This window comes from Myodes glareolus, chromosome 24 (genome assembly GCF_982192425.1).
Source record: "Myodes glareolus chromosome 24, mMyoGla1.1, whole genome shotgun sequence".
In the NCBI taxonomy this organism is placed as follows: domain Eukaryota; kingdom Metazoa; phylum Chordata; class Mammalia; order Rodentia; family Cricetidae; genus Myodes; species Myodes glareolus.
The window spans coordinates 32172130-32193515 of NC_142049.1; the positions used below are offsets into that span (position 1 = coordinate 32172130).

General features: G+C 51.4%; 1 protein-coding gene and 1 long non-coding RNA gene across 2 annotated transcripts in view; one reads left to right on the top strand and one right to left on the bottom strand.

Moving 5' to 3' along the window:
- Positions 1-1008: 1008 nt before the first annotated feature.
- LOC148117988 (uncharacterized) lies at positions 1009-13578 on the bottom strand. Its single transcript, XR_015736288.1, has 2 exons — positions 13520-13578; positions 1009-2108 (listed from the first exon to the last, which is right to left on the bottom strand). It is a non-coding gene; the product is annotated as an uncharacterized LOC148117988 (long non-coding RNA).
- Positions 13579-13711: 133 nt separating this feature from the next.
- Klf13 (KLF transcription factor 13) overlaps positions 13712-21386 on the top strand; it is a 48907-nt gene continuing 41232 nt past the window's right edge. Inside the window, exon 1 of the mRNA XM_087901292.1 lies at positions 13712-14291. Coding sequence (XP_087757418.1) covers positions 13712-14291 — 580 coding nt within the window. The remainder of the gene's footprint in view (positions 14292-21386) is intronic.

Genomic DNA, 21386 nt, shown 5'->3' on the forward strand with positions numbered 1-21386 from the left:
GAGCTGCTGTAACAAAATGCGACAGACTGTGTGGTTCAAACAACAACTGTTTATGTCTCACGGTTCTGGAGCATTAGAAGACTGAGAAATCCAAGGCCAAGGTGCCAGTAGACCCCGACCAGTCAGTTCTGCAGACTGCTTCTCAGCTGATAGCTGCCTTGCTTATTCTTACACGGAAGAGACCCATTCATATCCCTGCCTCCCGTTCTTTCTCTCTCTCTCTCTTTACAAAGGCCCAGACCCCATCATGATGACTTCACCTTCCAGACATGACCACCCTTCTCCGTCAAAGGACTCCTCTCCTAAAACCACACAACAAGGTGGTAGGGTCTCAGCGTTTAAGCTTCGGGGAGATTCAGTCAAGTCCGCAACTATTTGCAAGGGCGCTAGTCCATCCATGGGATCCCTGTACAGACCAGATGAGCCCCAGAAGCCAAGTGCTTAGTGTCATCAATACACAGACCATCAATGTCCTCCAAACCCATGCCCGGTGTGTACTCTATCACCCAGCTGCACCCAAGTTCAGGATATTTATTTCTGCCTTGAAAGAATGGAATGATACTGGCACGAAGTCTGGGAAAGAAGAGAATCAGGTACCTTGATGCATTTGTCTAATTATTCTTATCAATAAAAAGTCAGAAATCAGCCAGGCGGTGGTGGCGCACGCCTTTAATCCCAGCACTCGGGAGGCAGAGGCAGGTGGATCTCTGTGAGTTCAAGGCCAGCCTGGTCTACAAGAGTGAGTTCCAGGACAGGCTCCAAAAGCTACAGAGAAACCCTGTCTCGAAAAACCAAAAAAACCCAAAAAAAAACAAAAACAAAAAAAAGTTAGGAATCATATATCAGGTTGAGAACCTGAATGATCAGAGAAGTGAAGAAGCCACCAGTTAACCTCCCTGCTCTTCAGTTCCTCTATATAAAAGGGCTGAGATCTTTTCTAAGTCCTGCATCACTACTTCCTCAGTCCCCCAAAACTGCTTTGGTTAATTTTGGTCAGCTAGCTCCGCCTTCTGATTTAAAACAAACTTTATTGTCAGAATACAATCAAAATATTACACAATTGTACCTTGACCTGCCCAAGGGCACCCGAACTACAGTGCAGGGTGTAGCTGATCCCAATTGACCAATTGACCTTGACCATATGATGTTAGTTAGCATCCTGAGTCCTCTTTGTCCTCTGTTGGGAAGTGCTGCAATGTCTCTCATCCTTTGGTATCAGGAGTGACTTCTCTGCGTGCTACTGGGCCAGTCATTGTGGAGGGTGGTTCCCCAGCCCAAAGAGTCCTTAGGCCACTATGGTCCCAACTGGTGTTACAACTACAGGTTCCTGAGAGACCTGAGAGGCCTTCCACTCACTCTCCAGAATTCACTCTCAGAATTCACAGGAAGCAAAGGGCTAGTGATCGCTGTGATTTCCAAGCCACTGGCTTCCGGGACTTTTGCTATGCAGTGGTACCAGCCTGCAATTAACAGCAGCGGTCACCGTGTGTAAGGCCGAGGAGGAAAAAGCAGCAGGGAGAGACACGAGTTCCTTTCTGAAGAGAGTGGAGATTGTTGGCACTTCTTGGCTTTTTGATTTTTTTTAAAGATGCAGTTCTGTATTTCAAGTTAAGCGATGCTATGAGAAGGATGTGGCTTCAGAGTGTCAGAGGAGTCAGGTCGGCAATAGGCATGGCCGGCTCTATCTGTGTGGTCCAGGAGCTGTAGTTCCAGGAGCTGAGAGTCTTTTGTTTGTTTGTTTGTTTTGTTTTGTTTTGTGGAGATCTGGTTTCTCTGTGTTTTCTGGCTTTCCAAGCTGGCCTTGAATTCACTGAGCTCTGCCTGGCTCTGCCTCTCACGCACGGCACCGGGATTAAGCTAAAATCCTTTTTTATTCCCTGGCCTTGGGGAGGGGAAGTGCAGGGTCCAGTTCCTCTTCACCTCCACAGACCAGTGGCTCGTACGATTTACAGGAAGTAGCTGGAAGTCGCTTCTCATTGCTCTCCAGTTACCTGAAACTCAATTAACTCCAGGTCCGGATTGCTTCCCGCTTCTTTTCCTTGGGGGAAAGCCTGCACTCTCCTTCTTAGCCTAATCAATGACCTTGACTGTGTGGCCCACTGCTTTACCTGGGAAAGACCAAACAGAAGGCCTGTCACCAGCTGCCAGACAGAGAGCCAACCTCAAGTAGTACTGTACTTTGGGAATATTTTAAAACAGCTGATTTAGTGATAAAATCAGGCCTAACGGTTGCTAATTCCCCCAGCGTTCCACCCGTGGCAATGCGCAGTGTGGAGGACCTGAAGGGTGGAGTTGTCTGGTCACCACGCTGACGGGTAGGACGGCTCGCCCAGGCTATACGGGTTCGGCAGTTCAATCATTCCATGTGCTGACTCTTCGTGACGTCAGACAGCAGCTACTCACCTCTGCCCAGGCAAGAAAACTGCTCCTTTTGTGTCTGCCCAGCTCAACTGGCTGCTGAAGCTAGGTGCAGAGTCCTAGGTGTCACAGCAAGCACCCAGGGACAGAGCTACAGTAATCCAAATGTCCTTCAGGAACAGGGTTGCTCATTAGATACGGCCTCTACTTGATACGCCCTGCAGTTTGATATCCACCGTGCCTGTTTGACATACGTTCACATCGGTGGTCAACCAGTTTTCTGAGACTGGGAGTCAGGGCTAAGGTCAAGGTTTCTCACCCGTGAGCTGGGAGGGAACTGTTCTTTCTTTGTGTGTTGGAATGGCACATGTACCGGGCTCACTGTGGTTGACCTTGAGCTGGGTAAGAATTGGAGTCAAAAGCATGAAATGCAGCATTTGACCCTGGGCACCGACCCAAGGGAGAGAATTACATGTCATGAATGTCAGATGACCAAGGCGTGGGAGAGGAGGGGACACACACACACACACACACACACACACACACACACACACACACACAAGAAGGAAGCATTGTCACTGAGACCAAGCTCTCTGGGATAGTGACTAAAGGGTGGGGGTGGAGGCCCGTGTCAGTGCCAAGCTTGGAAGTGGGGGCCATCTGCTCCTCGGCCTTGGAGCTCCTGTCCCACTCCAGCAGACACTCTCTGTGTCACCCAGATTCTTGATGGCTCCATTTAAGGAGCACTCCTGGTTTTAATCGTTCTCCATGTCGATGCACACCAGATGTGAAGTCAGCTTTCATTAGGAAAACTCGATGAGTTCTTTTGCACTCTGCCAGGCTGGGAGACAGGACACAAGAACAACTTCCTACGAACTCCCCTTGGGGTGTGTGTGTGGGGGGGACAACAGCTCAGTTTGGCCCCTTTTTACACGTTAACCTGTTAGCCACTGAGAGTCGATTGGCTAGTCCAAGTTCCTCTCCCGACAATCTAATTCTGAAATGATCAGGTTTGGGGGTGGCAACACCTTTGGGTCCCTCTGTGGACAACCCTTTAGTACTATTGGGAGTAACTCTGAATGAAGAGAGGCAGAGGGGGAAAGACCCTGTGGAACACTTCAAAGCTAATGAGTGAGCCCCAGGCACAGCATGTTTGCTGAGGTGTCTGTCACAGGCATTATGAAATGCCCTGGCTAACTCAGTTACTTCTGCCTCATTACTGAATGAAAAAAAAAAGAGTTGGGTAGTGGTGGCGCATGCCTTTAGTCCCAGCAATCAGGAGGCAGAGACAGGTGGATCTCTGTGAGTTCAAGACCAGCCTGGTCTACAGAGTAGGTTTCAGGACAGCTAGGGCTACTCAGAAAAACTCTGTCTCAAAAAAACACAACAGACAAACAAAAAAAGAAAAGAAAAGAAAAAGAAAAAGAAAGAGAAAGAAAAGAAGAAAGGAAAAGAAAGGAAAGGGAAGAAAGTCAGAAAGAAAGAAAGGAAGGGAGGGAGGGAGGGAGAAAGGAAGGAAAGAAAGAAAAGGAAAAAGTGGAATAAAAGATGACTGCACCTAAAGTATGGAGAAGATTTTATTACAGACACAAGGAAGAACCCAGGCACAGAGGAGTCCAGGCTGAACATGGCCGACATACTAAACCAGACCACGAGAGCCGAGAGCGGGAAGGAGAGCCGGTGAGAAACTGCTGACCAAGAGTAGCTGCCCAGGCTAAGAGGCCTAAATGGATGAGTTATGGAAGGGTCAGGCTGGGGGGGGGGGGGGGGGGCGGGAGGAAGGGAAGTGAAAGCCCAGCCTCTAGGAGGGAGTGGTTTAGGGTAGGGGGCGGGGTGAGAATTGCTGGGAAGAGCCACAGGTATTGAGTGCTGCTGGGAGACAGGGCCAGTGTCCGCTTTGATATGTAAATCAAAGGTGAAATGAGGTGCTAGGCACTTCAGCCATTTGTCCAGGATTTCTGAGCCCTAGCAGTTACAGGTGTGACCGACCGAGGCTAATCCTTGGGTACTCTGCAACGGAGGGAGGATGATGCTAAGCGTGGACATCTTGCATCCCGACCAAAGACAACTCCATAGTATGAAGCACAACCCTTACTCCTGCACCAACCCCTCATTTCACACTTTGGTTGTTTTTCTTCTCACTCCCATCTTCTACCTTATGTGTGTCATGGTAGTCTAATTAAAGATGAACCCCAAATTATAGATCAAACACAGTGACAGTCCAGGAGGGCCAGGAGGATGCTCGGCCCCCGATTCCTCCTATTTGGGTCCCTTCAAGCCCCAGAGCTTTGCTGCAATAATTGCAGCTTCTTAGTGGTGGTCAGGAAGAAAGTGAAGCATAGAGGGGGCTGTAGTTTGTGTATTGAATGCACCCCAAAGTCACTGGGTGTTTGTGTAAGGTTCCATCCGTAGCATGGTGGTAACAGGAAAGGGGGAACCTTTAAGAGGTGGGACTTGAAGGGAGTTGTTAAAGTTACTGGGGAGATTTGCAGAGCCAAACCAAGAATTTCAGCGGTTACCGCACCACCTGCTCCTGCCCCAAAGCGCTGCCTGCCACAGGCCCAAAGCTGCAGCCAAGAGACCAAACTGTGATCCAAAAGGAAGCCTATTCCCAGTACTGTGGTGTGCAAACAAAGTCAATTAACACAAAGATGTAATCCCCTCCCAGCCCCAGCGAAGAGGTAGGGCAGCTCTTCTCATATGCAGATTTCCAGAGCTCAGTGGCCCAGGTCACACCTAATTGCAGAGGTACAAGAGTGTGGTCATGGCTACTGTGGAAAGAGGTTTCTGATTTTAACTTTTTTCCTGCATAAAGTTATAAACCATCCCTCTGTCTCCATCAGGACACTTGGTAGATAAAAAGTCCAAGTCTGAGGCATTGCAAGTTTCCTGGGAAGACACAATGCTGTGTCCTTTAAGTTGCTTCCAGGTGACTTTTAGGATTCAAGGGGATGCCGAATAATGAGCTGGTATGCCGTATTATTTAGGGAACAGGGACAAGGAAGGCCGAGACACATTCAGAGCTAATGTCATTTTAAAAAGTTGTTTTCAGTTGGCAGCTGGCCATGGCCAACACCTAGGGCAGACTGGGTTTGCTTCTACCAAAACGTCCTCACAGCTCACACAGCCTGCGGTACGTATTCTCACTGCTGCATAAGGCATGGCTCAGGGGTTTAAGACAAACCCTTTGTCCTCTCACTGGGGGGGGGGGGGGTCACTGTTTTGTCCTCAGGGTCAACAGAGATGGAAATCAAACTGCCTGGCTAGTTTCCTTCTGGAATGGGCTCCTGGTCTACCCCCAGGTAGTTCTTTAGAAATCTGCTCTTCGGAGCTGTGGACCAAGGATCCCTTTCTGGTCAGCTGTGAGCCAGGGGTCACTTTTAGCAACCAGAGGCCTCCTTGTTCCCCATGGGGAGCCACTCAATGTCTCAGCCACAGGCCAGAAACTTCCTCAGTCTCAGTCCTGTCAGGCCTCCAGTCTTTCCCTTGCCCAGTCTGTGATCTCTCTGACCGCCAGTCTCTAACTTGCGACTGAACTCTATTCTGGCTTTCAGTTTCTGAGCCCTAACCTGTAATCTTCAGTCTCCCCAGCCCTCCATCTCTAACCTCCTTGGACTGGTGGAGTCTCTGACACACCCACACACCCACTCCATCTCTGACCTTTGACCTCGGGACCTAAATTGAACAGGCTCAGGTTGACTGACTGGCGCGCATTCTTTCCTATTATCTCCTTAACCTAACACCAACTGATTAGGGGCATCAATTGCATCTCAGAATCCCTTGGGAAAACTCTGGATTAGGGGCGGTGGGGTGTTGGCTTCTAGAATCCCGCCTGCTACAGCGTTGCTACTTGGGGTTTTCAGTTTGGGGTGTTGTCCGTGGCTTTCTCCTTAGGCACGTGTGGGTGTGGCTCTTTGTCCTTCTGCCTGTTCCAGACCCACACCTCAGTGTCCTTTGCAAAACTGATTAGATTATGATCCTGGGCCCATTATTACTTCACCACAGTGAAGATATTTCTGCCGAAGCAGTTTTCCGTCCGTTTCATTTTCTAATTATTTCAACTCCACATTTCCTGTCAGGGTTTGCAGTTAGGCCTGTGGCCCTGGAAACCATAGGTGCTTTACGGCTCTGGTCGATTCCTGCCTTCAGAGCCACAGTGGCCTTTTCCTGTAGGAGGATGATATCTCAGTCTATCCAGATTGGGGTTATAAAATACAATAGCCTGAGCTGGGGAGGTGGTTTATAGGTTAAGAGCCTCTGCTGCTCTTGCAGAGGACCAGGGTTCGGTTCCCAGCACCAATATGGTGGCTTCCAATCGTTTGTAACTCCAATTCCAGGGCATCAGATGCCCTCTTCTAGTCTGCTCAGGCACCAGGCACATGACACATATAAAATAATTTATATATATATATATAAAATAATAATTTATATATATATATATATATATATATATATATATATATATATATAAAAGCATAGCCTGTGGAGTGTATAGACAGCACCCTCCACAGACAATAGAAGTCCATTTTTCACAGCTTTGTAGTATGGGAAGTCCAAGATCAGGGTACTGGAAGGGTTCCATGTCAGGAAGGGATCTGACTACTGGGCACACATTAGTGTATGTGTGGGTTCCTCTGGAGTCTCTTGGTTGTTGGTTGAGACATGCATGACTTTGCTCTGCAGCCCAGGTTGGATATAAACTCACTGTCCTGCTGCCTTAGCCTTTCAAAGGCTGGGATTATAGATGACCTGTGCCACCATGCTCAGCTCTAGAACGCCCAACCCCCCCAACTGCAGGAATTTCCAGTATAATCCTGGCTGTGTTGGAACTTGCTCAGTAGACCCAGTTAGCCTTGAACTCACAGAGATCCGACTCCTTCTGACTCCCAAGTGCTGGGATTAAAGGCGAGTGCCACCATTGCCAGGCTAGCACCAATTCTTTTGAAACTAGACAATCCGGAAAGGCTAAGGTCAGACCCCAGCCAATGGAATGGGAGGGAGGACACAGTCACTAAAGCCAAGTGCACCTGTCTCAGTGTGCTTGCTCCTCTGGGCACACCCTCTGGATCTGTAGTAAACGTTTACCTTGTTGATACTCTGATTGCAGCGGTGTGTGTGTATGTCTGTGCTTCATGACCCAAATCTGATTTCTAACACAGATAAGACCTGAACTCTATTTTGAGAAAACAGTAGGGCCAAGGCATCTATCTGTAAGTTGGCACACAGCTGGGACTCAAATAACCCTTGCTTCAATCTTATGCACAAAAGGAGTGGCTTGAGGGGACTGCTCAGCCCTTGAGAAGGACATAATCATCAACATCTACTTCATGAGATAGTGGAAAAGGAGAAACCCTAGGAGTAGGGCAACGGGCCTGAGAGTTACAGAAGGAAGATTTTGTTTTTTCCTCATGGCGGGGGCACTATCTGCCCAGCGAGACTGCAGGGTTGTTATGGATGCTGTCTGTTCCATGCCCCCCTGAATTGGGCTGTATTGTGGTGTTACTCTGTCCCTATGTACTGCTGCACAGTGACAGTTAAATAAGGAGGAAGTTTGTGAGTTCTTTTGTTGTTATTGCTATAACAAAACACCAGAGACTGCTACTTCATAAAAAAAAGGGGATTGTTTACTTTACAGTTTTGGAAGTCCAAGATTGTGTGACCGCATGAGATTGGCCATTGGTAAGGATACTCATGGCTATGTCTCAATACAGTGGAGAAGACAAGAAGTTGGAGCCATTTGAAATTTACGTTCACTCTTCTTATAACAACTGTTTTTTCAGAGATTTCTTTTATGTGTTTCCCCTGTATGTATGTTTGTGTTGTAAGTGCAGGCCTAGTGCCCTCTGAAGTCAAAAGAAGGGGTCAGATCCCATGGAACTGGAATCATGGGTGGTTCTGAGCAACCATATGGGTGTTAGGAGGGAAACTGAGTCTTCTGCAAGAGCCACAAGTGACGCACGCCTTTAATCCCAGCCTGGTCTACAGAGTGAGTTCCAGGACAGCCAGGGCTGTTACACAGAGAAACCTAGTCTTGAAAAAAAAAAAAAAAAGGAAAAAAGAAAGAGACACATATAGCCCCACGTTTTTCTTTTTTTGTGGGTGCTCACACATTCCCAGAAAACAGCATTCACCCCTTCTGAGATTGGCGCTCTCACTGAACTACCTATCCACACTTAGGTTCCACCCATTAAAGGTTTTGCCTTTTTTGTTTGTTTGTTTATTTGTTTTGTTTTGCAGACAGGGTTTCTCTGTAGTTTTGGAGCCTGTCCTGGAACTAGCTCTTATAGACCAGGCTGGCCTTGAACTCACAGAGATCCGCCTGCTTCTGCCTCCCGAGTGCTGGGATTAAAGGCGTCTGCTACCACTGCCCAGTAAAAGAGGTCATGAATACACTCTTTTTGTTTTTTATTAGTTTATTTGTTTTTGGTTTTTCGAGACAGGGTTTCTCTGTGTAACAGTACTAGCTGTCCTGGAACTAGCTCTTATAGAACAGGCTGGCCTCGAACTCACAGAGATCCGCCTGTCCCTGCCTCCTGAGTGCTGGGATTAAAGGTGTGTACCACCGCCGCCCAGCGGTTCTGTCATTTCTTAATACCACCTATAACACAGTGAGGGCTGGGGTACTGACAACATTCTTTTAAATTACAGGCCTCTTGACCATGAGGAACCACATGGGCTATATAAAGAAATCAGATCATCCTCCAGAGTTTCTGGGCTTTAAGTTAAATGCTGCACAATGTGTCTCAGTGATTTCCTTCCATTCCAGATTAAAAAGGCACTTCAGATTGGGTCAGGCCACCCAGAGAGGAGCTGTTCTTCTGCAGGGAGAGGAGGGAAGCGACACAGTAAGGTTAACATTCCTCCCTTCCCTCTGCCATGGCAACCAGCACACTGCAGACAGAGGCTGTTCCATCCACCTGCTGATCACAGGCACCTCCTGATGGATGTGCAATGTGCCAGCCCCTTCTGGCTGATGGAGGTTGCTGCCACTCCAGGGCAGCTCCTGGCTGGAGCTTCCTCTCCGCTCCAGCCTCTGTCTAACGCCTTGCTTTCCAGATCCTATGTCCTTTTCTTGTTCTCTTCATTTTGGGGACTCATGACCTCAGGTAGCTCCTATCATGAGAAAGGATCCATTTCCCCGTAAAGGGAAGGAAACTTTTTTGAAACCACTTGCATCTAAAGATGCCATCAGGCTGTGTAACGGAGTTTCTGTCTGTTATAGACAACATACACCACCATGATCCCTAAAGGAATCCCTAATAGAGTCCTATCACTTCCAACGTGCCAAGTAGGGCAATGAGCACAGAGTAATGAATTATTTACCTGGGGTGTTGATACAAAAACCCTACTATGCTGTCGGTCATCCAAAGGCATAGCACAGAAACCTCTTGTATCTGTTACTCTAGTCAGTGTATATTCCTACTTAAAGACTGATGTAAAATAGTCTGTTAGCTTTGTTGCCATAACAATATCTGGGATGAATTGTAAAACAGGAAATAGTTTTGGTTTTGGTTTGTTTTTTTTCAAGACAGGAACTCTCTGTGTAGCCTTGACTGTCCTGGAACTCACTCTGTAGACCAGGCTGGCCTTGAACTCACAGAGATCTGTCTGCTTCTGTCTCCAGAATTCTAGGATCAAAGGCATATGCCACTACTGCCCCACCCAGAAAAGTTATTTTGGATCACAGGTTTAGAGATCGTTTCTCTTCTCTTCTATCCTTTTTATGTTGCTGTGAATTCTTTCTGGTTAATGCTCTCTCCCAGTCTTTCCCCTGAAGATTTGGCCATTTATATGTTTGCCATATAAGTGTTCTCCAAGAACACTTTCTTTTACACCCTACTATGTCCTCACACATATTTCCGTTTTGCAGATTGTGGTATCCTTTTACATTTCTCTATTGATATTACTGGTAGTTTTGTTGATGTTTACCTCTCTCTCTCTACATGGCTTGTTTCCTATAACTTACTTGAAAAACAAACAAATAAAAAAGCAAACCAAAAACATATTGAAGCTTGCATTTCCTGATGCAGGCTTTCTTGTCAGGTCTGGTCAGCTTATCTGCCCTCTCCCATTTGTCTAGGAAGGACCGAGATCGATCAGAAGTTCTGTGCCAAGTGGCATCTTTCAGTGTGGCCTTCTCTGTAGTATGTTAATTGGACACTTGGGCAGCCATGGATTTGAAAATGTGCTGAGGGTTCCCATTGGCCTGGCTTGCTCAGCCCAAAAACCTCTCCTAGGCTCCTGGCTCCCTGTGCCACTAAATCCCTGAAAGGGACTTGCAGATGTCAGTAGACACACGTGCACTTAATCCTGGTCCCAGTGTTGTGCTACTGCCTCCGCCATTGTGTTTGAGGACTTGTCTTTAGATAGATGCAGCTTCTCCTTCGGAAGAAGGCGGCTACTGTAAGACAGCACAGGGCTGGCAGGGCATCTGAGCATCTCTGGGAAAAGACTCTTATGCAGCCATTCTTATTTCAAAGCCCCTTCCCTTCCACGTCCAGAGGTGCCTAGTGCCACCATTTGCCAACCTTCTGAGGAAACTTGTCTTCCTATTTCAGGCTTTCATTTTTGTGAGTCTGCGGGGACTTTTTAGCTCTACTGGCTGCTGCTGCTTCCTCTCCTGTTTCTGCCCTTGTTCATCTTTGTCTTATAGTTGAGATTTTTGTCTTATAGTTGAGATTGTTTCAGAGGCTCTGAATGGCAGTTAAGGACGACACAACTACCACCTTCACCCCATAACCTCACCCATCTTTAGTGTTTTCATGACTCACTTGGTCCAACCTGTTGTATGTTCCCCCCTCTTGCTTCCATCTAAAAAGAGCTACCCTTACTCTCACTTACCTATGCCATTGTTGTCAAAATCTTACTAGTAAGAAAACATGGACTCACAGCCACGAGCTGTTCACTGGAGAGCAGAACTGTACCTCTAGGATATTCCCATCTGTGCTTGGGACAAGAAACACCAGGCTTGAGACTCCAATCTTTATGTTCTCGATGAGTGAACTTTTCAAAAATAATTAGGGGTGCTGACTGCTGTGCCTAAAATGCCCCATGTGCACAGGGGAAACCCTTTGGGAGGCCATTATCAAAAGGAAGCTTGGATGGGGGCGCATCAGAGCAACAGTCCATTGACTCAAGCTACCAAAGAAGCCTATGAGTAGGAGTCCAGCGCCTATAATAGTGCATTCCTAGGAAGGTTCACCAGTGCAGGTAGAAGCCACAAGGACAGCACTAAAGCCTGTAGAATTCCCCCGGTTGCATAGGGTCAGGAAGGAACACATGGTCGGAAAGGCAGTGTAGGGGCCAGCTCTTTCCCAACGAAATGACTGCCTGTGGCATGTGGTGGGAACAGAGGAACATTCTGAGTCATCACTTGGTCAGGACACAGTCTCTTAAATGTCATCAACACAATCTGCCTGGAACAAAGATGACGACTTTCTGCCAAGTCGAGACCCTCCTACAGAGCCTTGGTCCAGCCTCTCCACGAGACAGCAGCCCAATGGTGAGGAATTTGAGGGTATGCGATGTGGTAGCACTCAGGGGGCGCTCAGATGTTAACATTAGTTTCACAACCGAAAATCCCAGATTGCCCACTTTCCCGTGATTAACAGAAGTCAAAGAACTTGACGTCGGAACCATGGTTCTTCATTTTGCCAGTGAGGTGACTGTCTCTGCTTTAGTCCACTAGGGTGGACCATCGGACGGCCTCCCAGACTTGCTGGGGACTTACGTGTTTGGCACCACCCACAATGAAAAAGCAGAGGCTGCTGACCCTGTTTTCACAGGTCAGAGACCAGCTGTGACCAGCTCCCGAAAAGTGCATTAAGATCGGTTCAAAGGCAGTAGGAAGCTACCGTCTCTCTCAGGACGGCCTAGCGTATTCCGAGAGAAAGAATATGAATGTGTGTGTCTAGACTTTAGAGCAAGGTGGCCTGGTTGGAAGGACCCGGCGGGGCGCAGCTGAGCATTTCCTTTAGAGGCCCAGACAGTGGATGGGTGGGGCGCCCTGGGCGGGGTCCTCGCAGCTGGTGGTGTTTGAAGCCTCCACGACCGCGGTGGGAGAGGGGCGGCCTGGAGAAGTTGGCAGCAGGCCTGGGGCAGGAAGGGGGAGGAAGGGGCCCCGCGTTCCCTGAACAGCCGCGACCGCAGCCCCAGCACGTAGCTCACTCTCTCAGCACTGGCAGTAGTGGGCCCTGCACCAGCCAGGTTAACAGAGGCTCAAGGGCAGCGCGGCCGCGCGGGGGCGGGGCGGCCCGGGTGGTGACTTGGATCTCGCTGGGGTTGCGCCGAGGACTGGAGCTCAATAGGGGCAGAGTGTGGAGGTGGCCGGAGGCTTTAACACAAGCCCAGCCACCCAGGAACGCTGCGGTGGGGTGAGGAGGGGTAGTGTCCCGCCCATAGGCGAGGCCGGCCGCCTGGGTCCCGGCGAGACCGATACACCACCTCCCTCGCGCTCCTAGCGGGCGGAGCGACCACAGGGTGTCCTCCACAGCCTTGCCATCCTCGCGCCACCCACGGCTGCCAGTGCACAAAAACTATGGCATGCAAAGGCCCGGCGGGGTTCCCGCTGCGGGAGGCACGCGCCCCAGCCCTGCGCCGCTACACCGTGGCCCGCCACCCTCGAACGTCGTGCGTCACCGTGCCCCGCGCTGGGCTCCGATTTCCGCCCCTCCTCCTGCCGGTTCAGAGGCACGCCCACTGGCGCGCGCAGGTCCCGCGGCCAGTAGGGCCCTCTGGAGGCCCGGATTGGCGAGATAGAGTACTCAGCAGCCAATGGTGTTCGCGGATGCCGCCGGCCACGCCCCTCCCAAGGCGCGGGCGCGCGACCGCACCGTCCCTCTGGCGCGCGCTCCAGGCTCCCCGCCCCCTTCGTGCGCGCTGCTCCCTGCGGCCGCTGCCGCCTGTAACCTGCGCCGCCAGGATGTGGCTGGGGGCTGACGTCGGGTCCAGATGTGGCCCCGGCCCCGCCCACCCCCGGGGCCGGTCCGCCCACACCGAGCCGCGGCGCGCACGGAGGCTGTCCCGCCTGCCACAATGCACGGTGGAACTACGACCGCAACTTGCAGGGGTCGCGCCTAACATCGCCGCTCGACATCCATGAGACAAGCCGGCCCTGACGCCGCACGCGGACCCTCTTCGTCGGAGCCCCCCATGCGCTTACCCTCCAGTACCCGGCCAGGCGGACGCGGAGCCGCGCGGGTGACGGCAGAAGCGGCTGCGCGCCCAGCCTAGCCCAGCCCAGCCGGAGAAGAGGGCGCGCCGCGCCCCCGCCCCCCGCCGCTCTCCGGAGGCCGTGGGTGCGGATGCGCCGCTGACGACTCCTGCGAGAGCACCGCGCGCCCGAGCCCACAGCATGGCAGCCGCCGCCTATGTGGATCACTTTGCCGCCGAGTGCCTCGTGTCTATGTCCAGCCGCGCAGTCGTGCACGAGCCGCGGGAAGGGCCTGAGCCCCGGCCCGAGGGCGCGGCCGCCGCCGCCCCCACACTGCCCCGCGTTGACGAGCGGTGCGACGGCAAGGACAGCGCCTCGCTTTTCGTGGTGGCGCGGATCCTAGCGGACCTCAACCAGCAGGCACCGGCGCCCGCCCCCGCGGAACGCCGAGAAGGGGCCGCTGCGCGCAAGGCGAGGACCCCCTGCCGCCTGCCGCCCGCGCCCCCTGCGCCACCGCCCGCCCCAGAGCCCGCCTCCCCCGGACAAGCAGGCGCGCCGGCCGCGCCCCCCAGCCCCGCGTGGAGCGAGCCCGAGGCGGCTCTGGAGCCGGAGCCCGGCCCCGCGGGGAGCGGCGAGCCCGGCCTCAGACAAAGGGGTCGGCGGGGCCGGAGTCGCGCGGACCTCGAGTCCCCGCAGAGGAAGCACAAGTGCCACTACGCGGGCTGCGAGAAAGTTTACGGGAAATCTTCGCACCTCAAGGCGCACCTGAGAACTCACACAGGTCAGTGGGGCAGCACGAACGCCGCCAACGAGCGGACTAGGGACTGCTCGGGGACAGCCACGCCCCCAGAGCTCTCGGCCCCGCGCAAGAGGGGCCGGGGGCGGGGAGCCGTGAGCTGAGGGCGATCGCGGCCGCGCCCCTGCCCTGGTGCTCCGGCCTCGCGTGACGCTGGCCGGCTGGGGCGCTCGGAGCCGGCGCCCTCTCGGCGACCGCGCCCCCATCGGGCACGCCCCCTCCCGGGTTCTTGGGGCGGGGCCGCGGGGTGTATGTCGTCATCCCGGGCTGCGGGCTGCGCGGGCAGGTGCGCTCGAGGTTGCGGGGGGTGGGGGGTTTGGGGGACGGCGCGCCACGATTGGGGCGTGGGTGCTCCCGGGGCTGGAGCCTCGCCATCCCCTCCCCAAGCCTCCCGGTACTCTCTGGCTAGGGAGGGGCCGGCCCGCGCGGGCGAAGTTCACCCGGGGACAGGGATCCCTTCAGCCACTCGGCACATTCTTCGCTCTCTTCTTCCTGTAATTTTTCCAGAGCTCTAAGGTTTAATTTGTCGCAACCCGACCCAGCGGCGGCTCTGGCCGACGCGGGGGGCGGTCCCAGTCCTCGCTCCCCACCCGCGGCTCTTTGTAGGAGCCCCAGCCCATCCGGCCGGCGGGGGCGCGCCTGGTCGCAGGGGGCTGCGCTTTCTCGACGAAGGCGCGATCTCTTCACTGCCCTTTCTGGTCCATCTTTCACCTGCTCCTGGGCTGACTGTGGCACCTGTACCAGTGCCGCCGATCAGAGCCTGCAACCTGGGGTGACGTAGGGTCACTCGCTTCTGTGATTCCCGGGCATCGCTTCGCCGCGCTCGGGCCCGACTCTTGGTAGTTGATTCGTATATATGGAAGCCCTTCCCCCCTCGTGTTTGGCTTTAACACAGCGGTACAAACCTTTGCATTTCCTAATTTAAGCTCACAGAAACTCTTCTGTAACACTTAACTCTTTCTACAGCTTTTATTTGTACAGCCTTGAGGCAAGTTCACTGCAAAAGCACTTAGTTCCGTTGCTTTGTTACCAGAGGCTGTACTTTTTTTGTTGTCAAAACAGTTAAGTGGCTGACCAAAAATCACGGGAAGACACTGAAGCTGTGGTGGAAAGACTCAAGGTCTTTCTGCCCGAATAGTCGTAACGGGGCGTGCCCGAGATCTGCCTACTTTTAGGCTACGGGTTCCCAGGCGAACTTTTACCGCAGAGGCGGGGGTGGGATGGTTAGTCCCCGCTCTACGCTGTGACTGCTCAAACCGCGTGGCAGGTGACGGGATTGAATGAAGGCCGGGCCATTTCCAGGCATTCAGAGTCAAAATTAATGGTGTGCGAGCCCAGGAGGTGGGTGGGGTTTGTGTAGGGCTCCCAGTTGTGCTTGGAAAAGCGGCCGCCGGGGTGGGTGTGGCCGTGGGGGAGGAGCAGAGCGGGGTTCAGAACCTGATGAACCAAGAGTGCTGGGTGGGGTTTGGGGTGTTCGGCCACCAACTATCGGGTTGAGAAATCTTGGTGCAGAATATTTCACCGTGACTTCCCACTTGCAGATCTGGTGAAATGCAGCGGGCTTTTCTGAAGGGAGGGGCTGGCTGTTGTGGGTGGGTTGGGTCCAAGATGTTTTCCTTGTTGCCTCGCTTATCCTTTCAGTCTCATTTGGCGTTTAGAAAACGTTTGGGGGCGCTGAGGACCGCATCTTCCGTAGTGGGAGGGAACCCTTCTCTCCGGAGCGCCAGGAAGCTCAGAGCAGGTAGAAGAGGCTAGAACCGGCCTTCTTTTGAGTGCCAATAGTGTGCTATACGACCAAGGGTAGGCAACCGGGGCCGCCCTCCTTGGGTGCTGAGATAAGAGGGAGGCGCCACCTTCGGGTGACCGTAGGGTTCTAGGCCCTCAAGAGAGCAGGGGTTTGGAAGTCTAGGCTGCTTTTTATTTGGTACCCAGGTGAGTGCGATGAGGATAGTTGCATCTCTCAAATGCTTGCCTCTGGGTGGAGTCTGGTTCAACCTCTGGGAAGCCATTGCCAACCTTACAGCACTTAAATGCGGAGTGTGTTGGGTACAGAAGGGAGAATCCAGCAAGGTGGTCCCAGGGCCTTCCACGTAGGCTTTGGTTCTTGGGTGGTTGTGGTTTGGTTTGGGTCCCGCAGGCAGCGGCTGACTGAGGCCATGCCACATTAACTCCGCCCCAATACTCAATAATAGTTTTTGGCAGGGGTGATTGTTATAGCCACCTTAGTTAACAGGTAGCCAGTCTGTGGTGTGTAGCTGTTCCCAAACCTCGCTGTGGTTTGGTGACATGTGCCATGATCACCCGGAAAGGTGGGGTGGGGCAGCAGGGTGTGGGGGCTGTATGTTTAGTGCCTTTGGGAAGGGCAAGGGTCCCTAGCCAAGGCTTTCCTTTGATGTGGGCGCCTGTACAGTTGTTTGCAAAGAGCTGCCTGCCCCTCTTGCTTAGCTCCCTAAGTTCTGTGGACCCCTGCCTCTCCCATCTCAGGAGTTGTTACAGCAAATGCCACAATCCAAGCCACTTGTTTATGTAATTGGAACCGCTCAGCCCGTACTTGGGAGATTTGCTAATCTTACTTTTGGAGGAGCAGCAAGGCCAGGAGCAGGTGGTTTTGGAGGCCGAGGGATTTGAGGTGGAAATGGAGGACGGCAGAAAACCTACTCCATTGAGCAGCAAGGCTCCTGCATCTGGAGACTCCTGCATGGCCCTCGGCCTACAGTGGAATGGTGGGTCACTCGGTCTTCAGAGATACCCTGAATAGTTCCCTACTCTTCTTTGTTCCCATTAAGAATTGTTTTCAGAATTATTTCACGTTTTTATCCTTGTAGTGATAGAACCTTTTTGTATGCTCCCTGAGCTGGCAGGGCTATTTAGTGCCCCCCCAGGGCACCCAGAAGAAGGTAAGCACAGTGCTGGGCATAGTCCTTCCCTGGAGGCAGGAGTAAGATTTGTGGTTGGAGTGGGGATGGAAAAGTAGAATAAGATCCGGCTCACCTGTTTCCTGAATTAATTCACCGGTAGGGGTTAGCCTGCAAAAGTATCCTTCCCCACTGAAGTGGGGATTTGATCCTGCATGGGGTTCTTGGATAGTGTATTTCAGCCTCCTCCCTGCAAAGTGCACTCTGACCTCAGAGCCTCCTTTCCAAGATGCTGCTGGCCCCTCTTCCCACTGGAACTCTCTGACATAACTGCCCAGAAGTCAGTTTGTCTGAGCAGGACTTTTACCCAGGGTAGAGCTAAGCCCCTTGGTGGGCGGCCCTTTGTCCAGGAACATGCCTATACCAGTGGTTCTTCCCTAATCCCCAGACTGCCAGTTGCCTCTTAGGAACCTTTACAAGTCGCACAGAGAACGGTCTCCCAGCTGCCTATTGCATCCTGCGCTGTGCGTCTCTCCAGGCGTCCTCTGTGGATTTGCATGTATGCACGCCACAGTAACATTTAAGAAGGGCATGAGTGGGATGCTGGGCAGGGTTTGTTCCACGTGTCTATTACTTCAGGAGACAGTATCGTTCTTTATGGTGTGAGTGTTTGATGGTATGGCCAGGCCATGAGTTAGGGGACTTGTGTGACCCATCGAAAGCACAGGATTGGGTTCTGCTGTCTCTAGCGTAGGGGACAGATCTGATGCCGAGGAGCGGGGGATTCTGTAGAGACCTGGTGACATTACTCACAGTGTCTACGAGCTGATTATAGCACATGTGGGGCCTGTTAGTTAGCCTGAAAGAGAAGGTCTTTGTTGCACTTTGGTCTCCCCTGGGCAGAGGGAGAGACTGGCTGTGCCACCACCGTCTTTCAGAAGAGTTTTTTATTTCTAGTTCTTCTTTTCCCAGGTAAAGCTTTAGAGTGCAGACCGACATTAAACTCTTGCGACCAGGCTCCCTCCCACATGCTCTGAGCCTGCTCTCCCGGCTTCCTCAGCTCTGGCTTTTCCAGTCCTGTGGAAGTGCTCACCAGTGTTCATTTCCTATGGCAGTGACGCGAGCCGCCTTGCACCGAGGCTGCTTGCCTGACAGAGGACTGGGGTGTGCTGACCAGCAAAAGCAAGTCATAGGCTAGAGCTCACTGCAGAAGAGGCCTTGGATCTGGGATACACAGTGCTGGATACACAGTCCTTCAGTCCTCCAGAGAGGGGCTTTGCTGTGCAGGCATCAAAATGAACTTGTGACAGCCTTTCTGGCCCCCCCCCCCCCCGGGTACTGCTTGCTCCTGCTACCTATATCCTGTGGTTTCTTGCTTCTCAGATGTGGCAAAGCAAAAGAACCAAGGTAAATTCTAACTGTAAGCTGCTAAAGGTGAGGGAGGAAGCAAACAGAAAGTTACTCACGTACACACTTGTGGATGTGTGTGCATTTAAATACATACCTGAAGAAACCCAGGGAGCGCAGGGCTGGGGTGTCTGGTGCTGTCTGAAGGGGGGGCACACTGTCCCTGCTGCTAGCAGTCCTGGGGCCTGCACAAGCCAGTGTTCTCACAGAGATTTTTCAGATACCAGTGTGTTAAAGTGTATCCAGTTTCTGCTTTTAAAAGGCAGTTTAAATGGTCCTCGAAAGCATCTAGAGCTAGTGGTCATCAACCTTAAAACCATCAAATTATCTTCACTGCTACTTCATAACTGTGATTTTGCTACTCTTATGAATAGTAATGGAAATATCTGGTAAATAACACAAATATCTGCTGTGAAGGGTAATGTAAATATCGTGACCCACAGGTTGGGAACCATGGATCTCCAGTGACATGGTCAGCTCTCAGCCACGTCTCTAAGACTCCCAAACTACATGCTAGATGTAAGGCTTCTTTGTATTTCTTCAGTAGGACCCTATGGTTTCTTTGTGTTCGTGGTACTGGGGGCCAAACGTCGACATGCTAGGCAAGCATTTTATCATCACTGAATTGCTTCCCTAGCAATTTTTTACTTTATATCAAAGCAGGATCTTCCCAGGTAGCCAGTAACCACATTGAACTTTTGATCAACCTCCTGGGCTTAGCTGGGAGTTGAGAAGTGTGCAACCACATGTAGGATTCATTTCAAATAAGGAAATTAAGATTCAGATGGGTTAAGAAATGCCTGCACAGCAGGTAAGCAGGTATATCAAGGGTTTGCCATGGACTGTGTGCTTCTGAGTTTGAACATACCTCCCCATGCCCCTTTGCTACTCTTCTCGGGCGGGCATTCTGGATGACACAGGTAAGCAAGGCGCTCTAGTATTGCAGAGCTGTGGTCACCCCACTCTCATTTGTATGACTGCTCAAGTGCTTAGGCAGTGGGGTAGTAGGCACTGTGGGGTCTCCCCAGACTGAGCGGTTGATACTGTGTCATGCTCTGTTCCCTTACCCCATCTCTGTCTTTCCTAGACTCTTTAACTGTTGTATGTACTGTCTGTATTTTTCTGTAAGGGTTCCCAAAATTCCCACACAGGCTTTTGTCCTTGCTGCCTGGAGTCTAGAACAGTGTATCTCTTGACCATTTGAGAAACTGACATTTAAAATATTTTTTTTGGATTTATTTAAGTATATGAGTATTTTGTGTGCATGTATGTTGAGTCCCATGTGCATTCCTGGTGCCCAAGGAGGTCAGAAGAGGGCATCAGGTCTTACAGGTTGTGAGCCATCATGTATGTTTTGGGAACTGAACCCAGGTCTTCTACAAGAGCAACAAGTGCTCTTAACCACTGAGCCATTTCACTGACATTTTAAGAATGGAGCCCATTTGTTCTGGAGAGCATTCCATAGCCTGAACTTAATTGATACCTCACACTTACTTACAAGCATAGCTTTAAGAAGTTTGATCAAGCCTTGTGGTGGTGGCACACGCCTGTAATCCCAGCACTCAGGAGTCAGAGGCAGGCAGATCTCTGGGAGTTTGGAGTGAATTCTAGGACTACACAGAGAAACCATGTCTTGAAGAAAAAACAATTTGATCAACATAGAACCGGTGAAGTTGGGCATTTCTATCACCAGAAAGGGCAGGAAAAAGTATGTCAGCTAGTTCCCTTGTTGGATCACATGTTAAGATGGTGCTTGTTGAATCCTCACTGTGTACAGGGACAGGTTTTTCTTTATACTAATCAACCTGTGGGCGGATGCTCCAGTACTGGCCACATGCCTTGTGCTCATCCCCTGGCGTACCCCTGGTTGGTTTCTTTATCTAGCGTTCTCACATCCTTGACTGAACAAGTGTCAGAGGTTTGGGGGCACTGCTTTTGATGCCTTTTAAAGTCAAAGGGTAGCAGGCAGTGGTGGCACATGCCTTTAATCCTAGCACTTGGGTGGCAGAGACAGGTGGATCTCTGAGTTGGAGGCCAGGCTGGTCAACAGAGTGAGTTCCAAGCTGGCCAGGACTACACAGAGAAACCCTGTCTCAAAAACAAACAAACAAAATAAATAAATAAATATGAGTAAAAGTCAAGTCAAAGAGAATCCCGAGGGAATGTTAGGCTGAACCCTCCCCAGATAAATACAACAGATCATTATTCATGATGAAGGCCCCTCCTGGTATGTTTATAGCCGCCTCAGAGGGGAGTTGGTATCAGTTTTGGCCAGACCTCCTGTGTCCTCACTTGGCTTGCTCTTGTGTCTGGATGGTTGCTGTCACCCGCCCCTGTAAGGTCCTGGTGAAGACTACCTGCTTTCAAGAAAACAGAACCCTCTTGTGCTCACATGTCCAAGTCTGTAGGATTGTTAGCTTCTGTTTATTTTACAGCTCTAAATGGGGCTTTTCTCAAGAAATCAGCTTCCCATCTAATGGGAAAAAATACCGCTCCACCTTGGCAGTTCAGAAGTTAGCTGTGCCCTATAAGCAGGATTGGGGCAATAAAGCAGCTGCCACCCAGTCCCTCGGCACAGAGTGTACTCCAGCCATTGTCATAGGCCGGTGTAACGGGGACCTGACACTCAGCTGTTGACTCTCGGTGGCAGGAATGGGTTGGGTGTGAGGTTCTTGTTGGAAGCCAGAACAATGATCACTCAAGCAAAAGCCCTGCCTTTATCTCTTGAGTGTTTGTGTGTGTACATGTAAACATACATACATATACACGTGTTGTGAAGGTTTGAATCATAAAGGTCCCCCATATTCTCTAGCATTTG